The sequence below is a fragment of the Lepisosteus oculatus genome, chromosome 29, assembly GCF_040954835.1.
Source record: "Lepisosteus oculatus isolate fLepOcu1 chromosome 29, fLepOcu1.hap2, whole genome shotgun sequence".
Lineage (NCBI taxonomy): Eukaryota > Metazoa > Chordata > Actinopteri > Semionotiformes > Lepisosteidae > Lepisosteus > Lepisosteus oculatus.
The window spans coordinates 2,265,464-2,284,725 of record NC_090724.1 but is presented as its reverse complement, the minus strand read 5'-3'; the positions used below and the strand labels follow the sequence as shown (position 1 = coordinate 2,284,725).

Below are 19,262 nucleotides of genomic sequence, written 5' to 3'. Positions count from 1 at the left end.
ATCCAGGAGCACAGCTGTGTTTTCCCGAAGTTACTGAAGGCAGGGAAGAGAGGAGACTAAAAGGGAGAGATACAGTATCATGGCTTCTTTCATAAACAGCTGGATGAGATCCTTAGATTAATTGAAACATAACTACCAAGATGCTAGATCGGTCACATGACTTCCTCTCATTTGTAACCTTTCTCGTGTTCTTAAAGGGAGAAAAAGGGTGTAAAAATACAAGGTGCACTTGCTGGGCAGTTTAAAACAACAGTATCTGTTGAAGCTGTGTTATTGTGTGATATGTCACCTATCAGGTTTACATATAGTCTGATTTACTCCAAAACGAGCATGTTTAAAACATTTGTTTTGACATATGATTTTGGTATTAAAATAAAAATGTAAAAAAAATACAAAGAGATTCTCTTCTATTCGATATTTCAGCAAAAGTAATATTTGTGGTTTGCCTTGAAAAAGAATCTAACCCTGCTCTCCCACTGTGTAAAGATATAAATCTTCACGTAAATCTTGTGAGATTTCTATAAACACTTAATTTGAATCAGATGACATGACCAAAGGAACAGCACATCATCAGTAGAGATGGCTTCGATTCAGTGAGAAGCCAGGCTGACTAAACGCTTTTGCCTTTTTATTTTTGTATCACAGTGAGGAATCGATTCCATGAACCACAGACTTCACTCAGATTAAAAGGTTTGGTCTGCTAGGTTTTGGAAGTACAGCCCAAGTTAAGAGGAAGCCTACTGGTTTGAGTTTAAGCCTTTGCAAAGGTGAGCCAGACAAGTCTCTTAGAACCGTGAATACTTTAAAGTCTCAGTCAGTTAGCTGATGTTGCGTGAAGTAATTGTGAGCGGCCGATACGCTGCCACTGCCTAGACAGCAGTGGATGACACTTCAACAAAAGCCCAGGTCTTCCACACGGAGAATTCTACACTGTGGAGGTGTCAAGAGTCGTGACATCACTGTGTGCAACGGGCTCAGTGCCTCAGCACCTTGCGGAGTCTACACCAGAGGAACTGGAGGTAGATGGCATTGCTTGTAGTTTTTAAAGGGCCAACACTTTTGTATAGCATGACAGGCTGCCCAGATTTATCTAGTCAATGCTTATGTGATATATAGTATATATATATACACCAAATCAGTGCAGAACAGTCACAATATTCCACCCATCCATTTTCTAAACAATCATCCCATCGTACAGGATCACGTAGGAGCCAAAGCCTATCCTGGCAAGGAAAGGAGCAAAGCAGGATACACCCTGTACGGGATGCCAGTCCATCGAAGGGCAGAGACACACACACGCATGCACGCACGCACGCATACAGGTGTGCTTGTGTTTTCATGCATATGTGTACCGTATAATGGAATGGCATCCTAGTGACATCCAGGTTTCAATCCCAACCTATGCTGCTTGAATCTTCCATGGAAAAAGTAGTTAATGGATGGATGAAGAAATGATCGGTCTTCTGATAGAATAAGGCCGATTTTAAAAGCTTCCCTTGCCTTTTCTCCAAGAAGTTGCCAAAAGTGCAAATCGAGTTAACATGATCAAAAAGCCAAACTGCGAAACCTAGAGGCTCCACAGGAACATGTGCTAAACACCAGACGGAGGAGGACTCATTTTTCAAACGTGGTTCCACAATCAATCAAGAATATTGTTTTGATTAGTTATTAGCCCGGGATCTTAAAAAACCCTTAATTACCGAGGGCTTTAAACAACGCATGGGTGGCTAATGTGGAGCGCTGGAGAAGAGGTGGGGAGGTGAGCGGGGAAATTGTAATCCGCCACGTTATTGAACGTGGAAAGTCCATCTGATTACAGATGAATAAATAAGCAAAGGGGATTGCACAACTGAGCATTGCATTCCAGAAGAAACTGGCTGCTGGAAAAATCAAGGCTCCAAGCAGGAGGGGCAGAGAGAAAGGAGGGAAGGCAGCAGTCACTAATACAGGGTATTGTGATCCTAGCTTCCACAGCAACCTTTCAAGAGCATGTCGTTCTCAGCATTAGCACAGCCTGATTCCTCTTTTAATCACTAATGTCAATCACCAGGAATAATCTACAGGAATAAGCAGAAAAAAGATTCGGGTAACCCCATGTCGTTTTTAAAACATTCTATGGTAGGATCCCACGTCAAGTTCCTACTATATCAGGTTTAAATTAAAATGCATACCTAAAAACAGTTACTATAAAATAGTTATAAAACTGCAGTAAAATCAAAACGCACCAGTCTTCAGGTAAGAGAGATTTACCATTACAACAAAATCAAATTCTGAAGAACGCGTTTCTCCTGTGGGGAGGTTAACAATGCCCCAGTCTGTGGTTGGGGTGCACCGCATCTGCTGTAAATATACTGTAAATATACCAAGAAAGTGAAGTAAAGTTCAGTGTCCCCTCAGAACAAATACAACACAGGAAGCAGGAACACGCCTTGCGGAAGAGCCTCTTATCCACCTTAGAAACTAAAAGACGCAATTCAGCATTCCAAGGTAAACATTACGGACTGCAGGGCCTGATGGTGCTGCGCACTGTGAAACACAGGCAATACTGAAAAAAAATTAATCAGGGACCAGTGGCTGACATTACCAAGGCCACTTTCAACTTGATCGAGACCTCAATGTTGACTGAGATTTTCAGGAATGCAACACAACTCTGGCTCCTTATCTCGTCCTTCTGTTCTGCTTGTTTCCAGTTCCGTTTATGTTATATTTTCAATCCCCGAACTGATTTCAAATGTAAAACACTTTGGGAATTTGGGAACTAGGCCCCTTTTTTCTTCAGAAACAATCGAATTGTGATGTTAATGCCACCGTAATCTGCAGGAGCTCTGCCCACTACATGGTAAATCTCAAACTCAGCTGGACAGGAACAAGACCCAAGAGCGAACCAGCAATATCTGGGCCCTAAAACTCAAACCGAGCTCAGAGATCACGCCAACCAGCTGGAATCCGCTAGTTTAAATCTGGACAATGCCTCCAGATGACAGAGAAGTCTGACCTTTTTTACAGTGGAGAATAAAAATCCAGATAACACTTGTCCTATCCCTTCATTCTCTAATTACTTTATCCAATTCAGGGTCACAGGGTAGCTGGAGTCTATCCTGGCAGGGAACGAGCACAGGGCAGGGTACACCAAGGAAGGGACACCAGTCCATTGCAGGGCACACACAGACACGGGCAGGCACACACCCACAACAGGGTCGGTTTTTCTAAAAACCAATTAACCTACCTGTCTGTTTTTGGACTGTGGGAGGAAATCTGAGCACTCTGCGGAAACCCACATGAATGCATAGAGAACATACGAACTCCACACAGACAGCACCCCGAGCACGTCAAGTCCGGAATAGACTCCCATCTCCCCCCAACAATAAGAAAATCAGAAATTAGAAATTCAGGGGAGATGCAGCGAGTCAGAGGTAAGAACAACTTGCAGAAGGACTTTAAAAAGATACTAGCCGTGAAAGGCTGTGTGACATGTGTGAGTAATGAAGCTTACGACAGGATTTCACCCCCACCCCACCCCCTACAAAGACAGTCAAGAAAAAGACTACTATAAATAATGTGCATTTCATGGAATTAGGGGCTGCCGAGAATTAAAAGCAAGCTAAGCATAAACGAGGAGAAGTGGCCCATATGGTCCTGCTGGTCACTAGCGGAAGCGAGGGAAGGACACCAGGTAACCATATTAAAAGGTCAAGCTGCCCAGAGCTAAACCATTTCCTCTCCATCCCCAGCCGAGGGTGTAATTACAAGGAATGAGACTCTTACACTGCTTCATTTCTGGCCTAAACTAGCCTGCGGGAGATGAGGAGGACACTGGTCATCTTGGCTGGGCTGTATTTAACACAACAGACGAAGGCCAACGCATCCTCTCAATAAAGCGAAAGACGATGTTTTCTTTCTTTGTTGTTGTTGTTTTTCCGTTTTTAAACTGCTCTGGCGCTGCATATATAATGTAGCCAGCACATACACGCAGAGACGTCTTCCCCAAAAGGAGAGCTGACAACCTGCTAACAATTCAGACCATCTATAATCGCCTTCACCATTAAAGTGCTAAAATGGGATGTTTTGTGATCACAATCCCCAAACATCTTCGATAAAAATGTAATTTACCGTTTGATGCTTCAAGTACAACCATGCCCGTTCTTACACCCGTGTTGATATTGCGGGTCTCACTAAAATCAATGTAATTTAAATGAGGTTACATGTGTTATTAAACTACACCCAGCTGTACTGCTTTTCAAAAATTTCAAGCACATCAAGTTCCCATAAGGTTCTGCGTTTGCTTGGAAAGTATTGTAATTTGTTTTATTAGACTATTGAGAGTTATTACAATATGCGGCATATTACAACATGCAGTATATATTACAATACCATAGTCCTTCAACTACCATCAATGCTGTGATCAAACACAAAGCGACCTTCTCCACTTACCTAGTCAAACACTTTCTCCCAAATAGCCTTAGTTTCAAAAAACAAAACACTGATCTTACTCAGCAATTCGTCTTACCCAGGGTAAATGAAGACTGATTCTATAAATGTCATCTGGTCTCACTGTCTGGCCACATCCTTCGCAGCACTCAGCTCAGTGAAAGAACACATTTTGGCATTCCAATTAGGGAAGAGGTTAGTAAAAGCTGCACCCATGTGACGGCCAAAAGGATTTAACTTGGAAAGGTATTAAAAAACGGGGGTGGCACATTGGCACAGGGTCAGTATTGCTGCCTCGCAGCCCTGGGGTCCTGGGATCAAATCCAGACCTGGGGTGCTGTCTGTGAGGAGTCTGAATGCTCTCCCCATGTTTGCATGGGTTTCCCCTGGGTGCTCCGGCTTCTTCCCACAGCCCGAAGATATACTGGTAGGTTTAGTGGCTTCCGGGAAAAGTGTCGGAGTTTGCCCTGCAACGGACTGGCGTCCCGTTCAGGACGCACTCTGCCCTGTGCCTTTTCCGTTGCCTGCTGGCAAAGGCTCCGGCTCCCCTGCAACCCTAATTTGGAAGAAGCAGTTAGAAAATGGATAAATAAAGGAAGCATGTAAAAATCCGGCTACGAGAACAGGCACATTCTCTACTTGCAGCTTCCATCTTCCAGACACGTGGTGCAAGCTGGCAAATAGGTCAGTGCCTATGTGTGACAAGGTGATCCACCCAGAACCACAACAAACTGGCAGAGATGGCAATGAGGCATCCATTTCTTATAGACGTGTGGGGAAGCAATTTACAGGCAAATAGAATTTAATCATGGTAAAAGTTTAGAATTTAAACCAAGGGAATCCAAAATTGTATAATGCACAAGTAAGAACTCATTAGCAATGTTTTGGACAATTCAGGTCATTGCATTACAAACAATATATTGATGCTCTGAATTCATACCCAAGCTTAAAGCAATGCCATACACCGACAGGCTGAAGGAACTGCGCCTTTTATAAGATCCTAAGGGGATGGATTCAAGTGTTCACAATCCTCACGGGAAGTGGCATAGTCATCCCACCAGACATCTTGGTAATTACCAGTGAAACATACAGGACCCAAGTGGAAACTTTTGGGGGCCACATGTGTGAGTGTGCTTAAAACACAGAACAGGAAGCTCTTTGGAATGCATTTCTGTTAAAAAGAGGTCAGGGGTGTGAATTCACTTAAAATCAAGCACGGACTGGATCAAGGTCCTGTAGCAGAATACAATGAAGGTTCCAAAGGTGTCTGTTTCTGCACTGCATCATTACTGATTAACTATAAATGAGAATAATTAGCAATTCAAGCACGACAGCTTATGACCCAGTGAATGCTGAAATATCCTATTTGTACTTGCAAGGACATTCTAACGTGCACATTGTGACACAATATTTTAATCCTTGGTAATTAGCAGTAAGGAGGTTCATCTTTTTTTGAAAGACAAGTAACTATCAGCAAAACAGGGCTTCTGCAAGTGATGCACATTAAATTTTAGAGCTACTCAATATGAACTTTAATTTCAATTTGGTACATGGGTTTTGTATAGAGTATTACAATACGTACTGTATGATGACAGCTCTGCACAACTGTTGTTCAGCCCATGTACTGAAAACCTCCCACTCAACCCAATTTAACATTTCTTTAACTGCTCAGCGGAAAATCTAACTGAAGTCTTTTCCGTGACACCAACCACTGACACACCCCACTCGGTCCTGAAGCGAGGGAGAGGAGTGAAAACGACAGCCGAGAAGATGCACAGCAGAGAGACCAGGCTCTCGCCCGGCGTCTCTGCGGAGCCCTTAAGAAATGGGCTCAGCCTCCAGCAGCCGTGAATGAGCAACACAACGTGGGCCATCGAGTTTCACTCCACTGGTGCTGTAAACAGACGGCCTCTGTAGCAGCCTCCAGTGGCTTACCATGTTTACTCTGAGTGCAAAAGAGCACCACATTACTCATCACTGCCAAGGGCACCACTCAGCAGTGAATGGAAACCATTAAATATTCCATTGATGCCACACAGACACAAATCAGCAGGCAGACAGCATAAGATGGTGCCCACTAATTTCTTCAGTAGCACCAAGCAGCTGTTTTTTTTTTATATACGGCTCTGTCTGGAGCTTCCAGCTCCAGTGACAGTGGAGAACGTCCTTACAGAATACCTCTTCCTAGTCTGCGTGCCAGATTTCAGCTTTTTTTTGCACTCATTCATGGAGCGATTCACAAATCTTCATGATCCAGACCCAAACTCTGTTTCCTGTTTTTACGAAGTTAACAGCAAAAGCTTTTAAAGGGTCAATTTAGCAAGAGTCAGCACTGGCGTGGAAATACATGTGCTATTTTTTCACTCAGAAATTATTTTGGCAAATTAGTTGGGAGTGCTTGTGTCATTAAAAAGCAGCAGGTTTTGCACTACAGCAAAATGCTTCTGAAAGTCATCTTGTTATTTCCTGCGAGTGGCTAGAGAGGTCGAGCTCCAGATCTTATTACAATGTCTTGATAGTCTGCAAGAGAGAAAAGAAGCAGACAACGAACCTTCGCAATTCAGCTTTTCCTTTGAAAAAAGTATAATTTTCCTTTTTTAAGAGATGCCATACTCTGATTTATTTTATCCCATTTGATTTGGAATTGTTAATAATATTACTATATGCTAAAAGGACATAGAAATAGGCACCTTCAATTCACCAATTGAAATTACTGTATCTGCAAACAGAACTTAGAGCAAATAGAGCAAATAAAAATCATTATCCCAAATGAAAGAAGTAGAAAGAGGTACTTTACAAACTCTACTTTTATGACGGAATTAAAAATGGGAAATATTTTTCCATATGTCAAATTTACTTCCATTTTGCTCGACAAATTTGCCATAATATCTTCACATGTGGTTAAGCCAAATGAGCACACAACACAGTAAAAGCTGTGTTGAGCTTTTGTTCCATCTGTAATTTCCATAGAGAGAAAAGCTCTCAAAGCAAGTAGCAGATCCAGGAATGAAAACCAGACCATGACAAATAAGTCATAATGATCAAAGTGACACTGGACAAGGCAGTGCAATTATCACTTCTCAAGCTGCATCAAGTCTTTCACAACTGAAGCAGTTTGCCAACTGCTAAGACTGCAAAGAAAAGTGGAAGGATGACTTGTACTAATGGAGAAATTTGAAAGTTTTGTTTCACAGTTCACACACTGTAGGCGGCGGACCCTGCAATTACAAACATTCACAGTCGTTTTACATACTTTGAAAATGGTTGAAAGAAAACAGGCATGATCTTCCTGTAACTCTAAGAACGATCTGATTCTTTAAAAGACAAGTACAATTTTAAGCAGTTGTGGAAGAGGATTTTCAGTTTAATTTCCTGAGAACCTTAATGTACTTTCTCCTGATATACAGTATATGCTTTTTACTATTGCACTGCAGAGCGATTTTACACAATTGCCATGGTGTCCAAAGATGAAAAGATATTTCCGACCATAGTCAGAAAAAGCTTGTGAACTCAGGTACCTACATTCCTCTCTGTCATCCAAAAAGTTCCCCCCTTATTCAAGCTGTGAAGCAGTTCCACCTGATCAGCTGAGCATTGGTGGAGCATTAAGGCTAATGTACTGTATATCACCCCAGTGAACGCTAGTGTACATCACCCAGACGAGGGCAGGTATATAACACCCAGGTGAGGGCTGGTGCACGTCACCCAGGTGAGGGCAGGTACTGTATATAACACCCAGGTGAGGGCTGGTGCACGTCACACAGGTGAGGGCAGGTACTGTATATAACACCCAGGTGAAGGCTGGTGTACCTCACCCAGGTGAGGGCTACATGTCAGGGGTGGATTAAAGTGGTTTTCCTCTGATATGTAAAGCTCTTCATTAAGCTCTTAAGGTTTTTTTTTTTATGAAAGGTACTGTATAAATACAAGGAATGATTTAATGATTTCAACCTAAGCAATCACAAACTCTTGCTTCCCATCGGCTTAGTGGAAACGCCAGGACAGCCACAGTGGATCATCAGGTGCTGGCTGTGTGCTAATAATGTTAATTCCAAATATAGTGACAGCAGTCTCAGACTGGCACTCTGGCAGTCTTCCTTTCAAACAGGACAATAGCTAAAGATTTGTCTTTCACAACTCACCACTATGAGTCTTGGTGGGCTGTGACTCTCTCTCATATAAAAAGAGTTAAAACAGATCTTTCTTAACAAACATACATACCGCTATATACTGTACTGGTTATCCGCCTTGACGGAAAAGTGATGGAAATGACTGTACTAAGTAATGACTACAGTGGTTTGTATGAAACATCATAACAAAACTACCTTCAGAATTTCTTACACACAATTTTAATCGACGCAGAGAAAAATATAATCCAGATTTTAAATTATTTCACTATGAAACTTCATTCAACATTTTGTCCAAAATGACAAAGTAACAGAGATATAACTTTATTCTGGAAGAAGATTTATATTTCAGTACAGGGTTCATTTGCTTCGAAGAGTTGCAAAATCCATCACAATAAAAACAATCCACCTAAAAAAGTACTTTTCAATTAAAAGTATATTCTCTAACTCCTACAGCAGTGTAGAAATCAAGTGACAGACGATGCAAAATTCAATGTATGGTTTAAAGATTAAGAGAAACAATGTAAGCAAAAACAGTTTTGCTTCTTACTATTTTCCTGCTAATCAGATGCCAGAGGCCAATCTCTTTTGCACGTTAAAAAAACGATACATCCATGGATCCATTTCACAGCACATTAACTACTGAAAACAAATGAAAAGTAGTTGAGACTGTAAATTCTTACAATGTTTACACTTGGAAGTTTCTCTTAAAGTTAAAGCAAAAAAGATTTTCAGCAATAAAAACGATTTTGTGACTGAAACATACTTAAAGATGCATTGCCCTACAAAGACAATGATCAAAATGAAATTTCAAATTTTGAAGAGGAACCTGTATTTTTTACATGTTCCCAGGCACTCTGCTCATTCCAGCAGCATACCTTGGTTATTTTTACAGATCAATGCAAAAATAGGGTAAAAAAATTGTGCATCCAAAATTCTGATTTAGTTGAGAGAAAACAGAAGTCCAAGTACATATCGTTTTTGAAAAAGCTGTAGATGTCAGAGTACTGCACTTTTATTAATGGTATACAGTGTATGAGCTGCTTTGTATATATGTCAGACAAAGAAAAATATAATTTAATCAGTATTAGTGCACTTAAAATTAAGAACAGGAGTCACATCTTTACACAAAAGGTTGTGGGAGTATGGAACAAGTCAGGCAGCCGTGGCGTGCTTCAAGAAACAGCTCAATGAGATCCTCAGATCAATTATCTACTAACAACCATACAAGCTACACGGGCCAAATGGCCTGTTCTCGTTTGTGGCCTTTTTTTGTATTCTGGTGTGTATTAGGGGAAAAACAGGACGATTCCGAAACCGCTCCGATCACTTCGAACTGCAGGTACATTTACGCACACCGGGAGAGCAACACACTGTTCTAGGCCACCCTCACGTGCTCAGTCTGGGTCTGGCTCGAGACGGGCCCAGAGAGGGCACAGCCGGTAAGTCCTGTTCTCTTTTCCACACACTGTAGCCTTTCCGGGGCAGGACAGTGGGGCTGCGTCTCAGGACAGGTCTCATCCTCCATACACACAACAGCGTGTCTCACAGTGAACCACGCAGCACCGAAGGAAACCATGCTGCAATATGTGTGTTGCAGTTATTTGAATGACTCTATATTTAGCATTTATCATGTTTGGAATGAACAATAATTATCCAATTATTCCACAAATCGTTCTCATTTTGCATGACACTATAAGAAGCCCATGACAGGGTTACGGCTGAAGGGGTCATTAAGACCCCTTTTTTGTAAAGACACCTTTGGTATTTATACTTCATATAATGTGATAATGTGCTTTCTCAGAATCTCAGATGGCTTTTCATTTACACTTTTCTTGGAATAAACTATTTAAAAAGCCCCGTGCTCTTTACCATTAATGAGTTTTCTTTCTCTTTGCTGTTCAAATTGTTCAAAATGTGTGATATACAGAAGCTAGAAATTAAATTAGACTAAGAATATTTTGGTAATTTTCCCAGGATTTTACATTTAAGAATTTCGATTTTCTATGTGCAATAAATGTTAACTACAAAAGAAAGAGGGTGTATTCAGAAATAGGCATACCATGGTATCTTCCAAAGACAATGTCACATTGAACATCACACCTTCACTGTAAAGTATCTTTAATGCTAACCATATCTGTGAAATCTATTAAAATATAACTAAGGCATAAAACCTTTTTTAATATTATAATTGTATTCCAGCTTGAAAATAAGGCATTTGCTCATAAATCATGTCTGCATAATTTATTCTTAAACTTACATGTTAATAATTGTGATTTTCAAGAAGAGGTACTTATGTGGTGAAGTTAGTCACTAGTAGGCCTAATATTTATATTGGAACAAGTAATAGGTTTATTCCATGCTGAAAAAAAGAAGAAAGAGAACGCAACGTTTCGGCCGTGGAGCCTTCTTCAGGTGTCATGGAATGACATGACAGCCTTCTTCAGGTGTCATGGAATTCAGCATGGAATAAACCTATTACTTGTTCCTTTGCAGCCTACGCATGCTGACGCAGCTATCCACCTGAACCAATATTAATATTGAACATCCTATAAGTTTAAAATTGGAATCAATTCAACTCAAGTAACAACTAGTCAACTAGTACGACTATTTTCATTAAAAATAAATTAGATGTATTGAGGATCAATAATATGCTAGAGAGGAAAGACATATTTCTGGAAAACAACGTTTGTTAGAATGCACGTCACAGTTTCAAAGATCTAACTCAATCAACTTGTAACGTGTCAAGGTCTCACCCTTCATGAGTGCATGTTTAGTTCAGCAGGAGTTTGCATTATCATGGTAAACACAGCACTGAAACGTTAAGCTAGTATTAAGTAATAAATCATGTGAATTTTCTGTCTATAATTTCATACATTACATATGACAGCCACTTAGAAACACTGGTATTTCTGCACCAGAAACCAGAATCCTGAAGGCCTTTATTCTTCTCCCTTCACATCGAGCGGTTTATTTGTACAGTTAATTGTTCCAATAGAAAAACGTAACCGGTGGGAATATGTACTTCGCCGCAGCTGCAGAGAAATACCGGAAAATTCTGAAGGGGTACGACAACCAATCTAATGTGCATGAAGCTGGTAACTCACTCACTTCGATACTTCCACGATTTATTTGATTTTCCAGCAAACCACACTGGAAGTAGAACCACCTGCTGCACACATGGAAAACAGTGCCCACCAGGCCAAAAAGACAGAAAAGGTACCAAAAACATCAGAGCAGCCTGCATGCCTGAAATTCATTTTTTTCAGCTTAAAACCCTTTGTGTTACCAGAATAGCTAAGCATAACAAAAACTACAGACCTCAAGTACAGAAACAATTAAAACTGCAACAAAATAAACTTTTGCCATTTTGTTAAAATTTTGTTGCCAAACAGTTTACAACCTGCAATGCAATAAAATATTACTTTTGTTTAGTTTCTTTTATATACCACTACCTGGAACTAGTTGTGTAGTAAAACATGCTTTTTTAATATTACTCCAGCTTTAAGGATTTCTTCCATTTAGTATGCTCTATACAACTGAAACATTATAAAGTAATTCATATTTTTTTCACAACTTGATTATTATAATAAATGCATACACCATATAAACAGTAGGTTCAAACTCAAAACCTGTATTCTGCAAAATCGTCTCATCTGTAGAAAAATGTTTGCAAAACAAATAATATTAATACTGACAGTCACATCATAGCGCACAGCAATTAAAATCCTTCAAAATCCATGGTGAAAATGTTTAAAAAGCTTTTGACGACATACAAATATTACAAATAATATATGTCATATATAAACCTGAGACTTTCACTGTAAAATGTGCCACCATCGATGTAAATGAAAAAATGAACAAAGCATTTGCCGAAACCAGAAACACCAAGAGGCTGAATTATTTTGCATACCAGGTTTCAGACCCTAAATGCTGAAGACACCACCAGCTCCCAACCTCCGTCTTACTGTGGCCCGTCGCTCTGACTGGCGCCCATTTGGACCATCGGCGAAAAATTCGAAGGAGGCGAGAATCCTGCGTGCCAGCCAGCACTGCGTGCATCTTACTCAAAGTGTTCGAGGACAACAAGCAAGTGACTCGCTTTGCTTATTGAGACAATGGAAAGAAGAAGAAGAAGAAGAAAAAAACCTCACATTCGCCACCATTATGGGCCAACTTACCATCCACCAGGTCTTGGCTGTCATGTCGTAGCAGAGCTGCCATTTGACAGCGCTGTCTGCTGCCTTCCCTGCCATCTGTGCACCAGCAACTTCCATGGGAGCTCACAGCCAGAGAAGGACAGTTGCCTACTTAAGCGCAGGGATGGCAGTGCCGCGGTTCACAGGCAAGGAGACCCAGCAGCCCTCGGCATCTTGCATCACCATCATCCTCAGAGGGTCTAAGGAAAGGAGATAGGGCAAGCGAGGATTAGAAGCAGCCCCACGTCGGCGCACAGAAGCACCCCCAGAGCCAGCCCAACGCAGCTGTGCTAACACGCTCTTATTAGTTTATCTAGGAGCAGAGATTAGTTCCGACATGGAGTAGAGACACACACACACACACACACACACACACACACACACACACACACACTAGAGAGAGAAAAAAAAAAGTTTTGCTTTCTGGTCTCGCCGAGTGACCAAAGCAAGTGGGTGGCTGCTGCTCTGGCTCCAGTGAAAAAAGAAAAAAAAAACGACACACACAACAGACAGGCAGGCAGGCTTCACGTTTCATTTGCATATTGGAGCGTTAAAAGAAAGAGCAAAGGGGGGGAAAAAAAGAGAGAAAACAAATCGCAAGCGAGTTTCTTTTTTCCCTTCCTCCTCTTGTGCAGTGCTGTCCCTTCACTACCCCCTGGGGAGAGCACATCAAAGCTGCCTGTGCTTTTATGAATGGGCTCTTGGTTTCAGTGGCTTGAGCCAGCTTGTGACTGAGGGGCACCAAGTGGCTTTCCTCCCCTGGCTACGCATCCCACATGGACTGAGAACACACAGGTAGACAAGGCAGCCCGGAATCCATCATGGTCTGAAGCTTCTCACCCATAACCACACAGCTGGAGTCAGTTAAAGGTTCCAGGTTTTTTTTTTCTTAACCGTGTTTAAGTGGAAGAAAGGGACTCATTATACACTCATATTGGGTTCAAGGCACTGCACGGCTTTTTATTTTTCTTTTGAGTGTGTGGAAATTAAACGTTCCCCTTACAGCATCCGGGCTGTGCCCACATTCATGCTGAATGTGCGTGGAGGAGATGTAGGCTGTCATTTTTTTGTTTTTCTCTCTTCTTTTCTTCATGCCTTCCTGGTAAAATACATCTATGTGCCAAAGTTTTTTTTTTTCTGGGCCTTTTTCCCTTTTTTATTTTACTATTAAAATAAGAGTAGTAAAACTTAGTAGTAGAACCCAGCCCAACCCAATGAAGAAAGAGTACCTAAAGATTACTTTTTCACTCCTATTATTAGAGACTTGTTTCAAGGTACTGCCGAGGGGTTGCATTTGAATCTAATCCCACAACAACAATAACTGAAGCAGAAAGGCTGATTTTGATTACTTACCAACATATGTGTCCATAGTTCCATACTGCAATTAAAATAAATCTGCATTTTCATTTTGTATAAACAGCGCTATCTTACCCAGCAAAATACCACTTATAAAAAAATAAAACAGCAAGTACTCTAAACCTTACAAACAGAAGTCAGAAAGTTAAGAATCCCGAATCTTTGTAATATGAGTTTTAAAAAAACACATATTTATAGTACTAGACCTTAATAAGCAATATATTGCCAAGTGTTAGTGATCCTAATTTGACTCATTTATCTATCTAAACATTGAAATGAACTCACTATAACCAAGTTTCATTCAGCTATGTTGAACTGAAGAAGGTGTGTGTTTTAAAAGCAGGAAGAAAACTAATCGGACATTTAAATTTGTCATGTGTTCTGTGTTTGGCTGTGACAGTGCAGTTAACATGCCGGTCTGTCCTTACAAACAAAACATGCAAAAAATACAAAGCACCCAAAACACATTTACTGCGAGCATTAATCCCCAGGTGATAAAATCCAACACCTCTGACACGGATGTTGCTTTAGCAGGCTTTAAGTCTAAGTTACAGACTGGTCTAGTTTATAGGTATTGTAGGTGTTAGGTTTCAGATCAGAGAAGACAAGTTATATAGCCCTGCAGTGCTGATGTTATTTAAAGGAATTTAAACCCCTACCAAACCACTGTCTGTAATGCAAATTACTCATAGCAAACCCTACACTCCCACAACTTCGCAAAAAAAAAGAACAGAGAAAGATTTAAAAGAGAAATAACGCCCCACATTATAAACAATGTTACTCACAATGTGCAACAGTGATGCAATGCAATTTAAAAAAAACGAACCAGTTTCACTACTGATGTGTGACTAAGATTCAAGTTTTGATAATTGAAATGTTACACAACAGAAGTGACAGAACATAACAAAACAGAGGGCATTTTCTTCATTTTACTGCAAGGCTAGAGAGGGATTCCATGTATTTAACAGTGTTTTTTGTATCAGTCTTAATCCTGTCTTGAACCAGGACTTTGACTACATTTAGAAATGTAACAACGAGATTGCAATGCATTTCATTCATCACAGCACAGTCATTTTGACTACTGATATCATAGTTAGAATAAATATCCATGACAGAAGAGTGTCCTGCAGAGATTAATCATATTTTTAAAGATCTTGCAGTTGTTCTTCAGCGTATACAAATGCGCACCAGAAAAATCACAGAAAAGGTAACACAACCATCCACAGTAGTTGGCAACCAATCAACCAATATTTCACTTACTGTACACCTAAAATAATTATAATACAATTATTATTATTAGGCTTATTTATTTTCTTCCGATTACTTCCTTTTTACTACTTTTCAATTTGTGAAGTCTTAATCAGAAGGGGTGGGGGAGAGGTCAGAGGTTTAAATCAGAAGTTGTTTTTTGTTCTTCAACCTCTTGTGAAGTGCAATTAGGATACAGTGTGTACTTTATGTACAGCAAGAAGTCATTTGCTTTGTCTCGTGCTCAGTGGCTTTTTGCTTTTCTGCCACATGGCCGTTTTGTGTCTCACATGGTCATTAAGGATGGGTTTCTTTTCTGGGCTAGTCAGGCTGTGCCAGGAGGACTGTCAAAACATCAGACTCCCCCCAGAGTGTCTCTCATGTCAAGTGGTGGCTTGTGTGGAAGAAAGAGCCTAGATGTTGGCCGGTAAGCTGTCTCTCACAGATTTGTGCTTTGTGTTTGCGGTTTTACTTCAGTACTTAAGGAATGGCGGGTTAAACCAGTGAAGAAGGCATTACTGTATTAGCAAATGCAGATGAACAACTGAAAACACTGGGAAATCAGATCAACGCATCAATCACAATTTCTAATTTTACCAGGCAAAAAGTTTTTTTTTTTCCCACGACAGATTTGGCACATAAAAGCTTTGAATTTCTAAGTTAGGACACATTTTGTCTGTTATTTAGCAACCATTGATTTTAATACACCCTATCTACAAGTAAATCTGTTAAGATATGGTTCATACCCATATTCAGCTCCTGAGTAGATGCATGCTAAGGACAGGCAGAGGTCACCTGAGCTGAGCTCTAATCCCCTCTAGATGCAACGTGTGGTTTTGGTAATGGTGTGAAAGTGAAAACGAGATGAGAACATAGATGAGAAAAATACATTGGAACGTCCAAACCTGTATGAGCCAGGGGGCACAGCTGGAGACTTTGAGGAAGTACTTTTAAAATCTGACACAGGAGGTACTTCTTTACCCAGAGAGCTGTGGGAGAAATGGAGCCAGCCATCCAGCCATGCTGTTGAAGCCAGTAGCCTTGTATCCTTCAAGAAACGGAGACCCTTGTATCAATTAGCTACGAACTACCACATGGGCTACATGGGTCAGATGGCCTCCTCTTGTTCGGAACCTTTCCTCTATTGTCATTTTATGTATTCAGAAAAAGAAAAAAAGTCTAAGAAAATCCAAAACATTCTAACAGGGATACATACGGTGCTCTAAAATCTATTCATATCCCTTGGGAAACAGGAACATAAACTTAAAATAAATATGCCCAGACTGGAATTTGCTTGATTAAAAAATTACATTTAACAATGTACTGTAATAAACATACCTTATATATAACCTACCTATAAATCTCTTTTAACCATCTATAGTAATGTATCAATATGTTATTAGTACTATATGGCATTTATATATGAAACCAATATTTGTAGCAAATTAATCGGACATTAACAGATTTATGCCACTATTAATACTTTATAAATATAATTTATAAATGTCATCTGCAACCCTACTAAGCTCATACTTACAAATCCACACACATGCTTTAAATGATGTTATTATCTATTACTTCTATTATAAACAGATGGTTCCTCACTAACACTACTGAGCATGTTTTTGCCAGATGTCATGCTTTTTAATTCTTTAGTATTAATATTAGCCATATTACCACTATTGCATGTCCTTTTATGTATCTCAAACTGTTGTGAGACAGATGGCATAAACAAATTCCCCTAAACATATGGTATATTTGGCTTACACTACCCAGACTGATGTTTTTCCTTGATACCTGTCCCCTTATGACTTGGAGTTTATTCAGACTGTGCACTGAAAGAATTAAAAGATGCATAATGTCAGCACACAACCTCTAGACTTTACAATCACTTTGCAAGAGTGATGATATCCTGCGGTTTTATAAAGAGGCAGAATACTACTACAACTGCAAACTCTGTTTCACAGTCTCAGCCCTGAACATCTCACCCTTTCCCAGTCAACAATGAATCATGACCTCCTTATTCAGTCAATAATAATATGGTTCTAGACAGTAATTTTTATTTTTTTTTGCTGTTGTTCGGGTGTGTGTGGTCAATCTTTGGAAACATTCTGACAAACCATCAACAAGCCACGTTCTCTGTACGAAAACTATACTTTATACATTTTGAGAAAAAAGCAAAATGTACTTCCCACACAAGAAATTCGGGATAAATGGCTTTACAACATTCCATGACTCCTGGTTTTCAGACAACCATATAATCTTACTATAACCACAAAGGTCACTTACAGCAAAAAGACGGGGCACTCCTTCCCAACCCCAGGACATGCAGACCCCAGGGAAAGTCGGGTTCTGACAACTTCCGTCTTCCCTAAAGGGCGTCTATGAGCCGAAAAACACAACACAAAAAGTGGAATCTGCCCGATCAAACCTTTGCTTATAGTCTACCCAACGACATGCAATGATCAGCCCGACACTACGCTGGGGGCTGATCACCGTGTCAATTTCCAGGTGTAGCCACACATGAGGAACCAAACATTCCTCCATCCATCCAACCAACCAGTACGGGCTGTGGGGGAGCTGGAGCCGATTCCAAGCCGGCGACAGAAGGGAGGGGGAGCCAGTACACTGTAGAGCAAAAAGACACAAACCCACACACACACACTCACACCAGGGCCAATCTTCCAAGAAGCCAACTCACCTACCAGTATGTCTTTAGACTGCAGGAGGAAACCAGAGCACCCACGTGGACACCAACATGAGCACGGGGAGAACATGCAAACTCCTCCCACAGAGCAACCCAGCAAACTGAACCCAGGGACCCCGCGTCGCAAGGTTGCTCAACACCGTGCTACCATGCCACCCCCAGGAAAGAAATGGCGAAAGGGAAAGCAAAAGGGTGAAAAGAGGGAGAAAAAAAATCATTTCTTCAGCCGATCTTAATTTAATTTCTTAACCTAATTTCACAAATTAAATCTTAATTTCTGGTTTGCTTTCATATGCTGGTTTTCTACATCACAGATACCACAACCAATAAGAACCTTTAAGCTATTGACAGCTCCTTAAAGTAAACAGTACAAGGACTGTGGGGAAAAATACAAGTTTCCAACATTTTCTTTTTCATTTTTGCACAATTCACAACGGTAGTGGAACTGTCCACTGACCCTGTTTCTCTTAACCTGATCATCATCCCTCATCCATTCTGTTTCAGCTGCTGGTGGCTGGAGGGTGACAGTGAAACTTGATCAGTCCTCTAGTGATGAGAGAGACACGCGTCTCCTCTCCACTCCCTGAAACCCCAGCCAACATCAACAGCTCGGCCTGGCCACGACGCTGCCCGCTAAGCAATTGCCTATTTACAGTACTTTAAAATTCACACATCATTCTTGGCTTGAAAATAAACTCTGTGATCTTCTTCTTCCTTGAATCACTTGTGGCACTATGTCAACAAGTACTTGCCCAACCAATGTTTGTGTCATGATAGGGATCCCTCCTCTTCAGGGCGCTCCAACCCTTTCGTATTTTAGTTGATTATGTGCACCTGCCTCCTGTTTTGTGTTTCATTATTTAAGCCGGGCTCTGTCGCTATTCCTGGCTCAGCACTGGGAGATGGACGCCTGGAAGCCCACCTACTAGATAAGTCTACCGTCCTATCCTGTCCTGCTGTACCCCGGATGTCCTTCTCCACTTACTTCCGGATTATACCGTCTGCATACGGTCCTGAACTATGTTTTTCGGGTTTGCCTGTCTTTTGCCCATGTGTGGTGTCCCTGTTCGCACTGTTGCACCACTGCCATGTCATGAATTGCTTGCTTTGCCAATGTCGAAGCTGAATTTGGATTTTGGATTTCTTGCGCTACAGAGGGAATGTTTCACCTAATGGACTACAAGTCATTTTTCAAAC

General features: G+C 40.8%; 1 protein-coding gene across 1 annotated transcript in view; it reads right to left on the bottom strand.

The window, feature by feature from the left end:
- The window catches only part of nfic (nuclear factor I/C), a 217,052-nt gene extending 204,135 nt beyond the window's left edge, over positions 1 to 12,917 (bottom strand). Inside the window, exon 1 of the mRNA XM_015365452.2 lies at positions 12,737 to 12,917. Within this exon, the coding sequence (XP_015220938.1) occupies positions 12,737 to 12,832 (96 nt within the window). The 5' untranslated portion in view covers positions 12,833 to 12,917. The remainder of the gene's footprint in view (positions 1 to 12,736) is intronic.
- Positions 12,918 to 19,262: the final 6,345 nt, after the last annotated feature.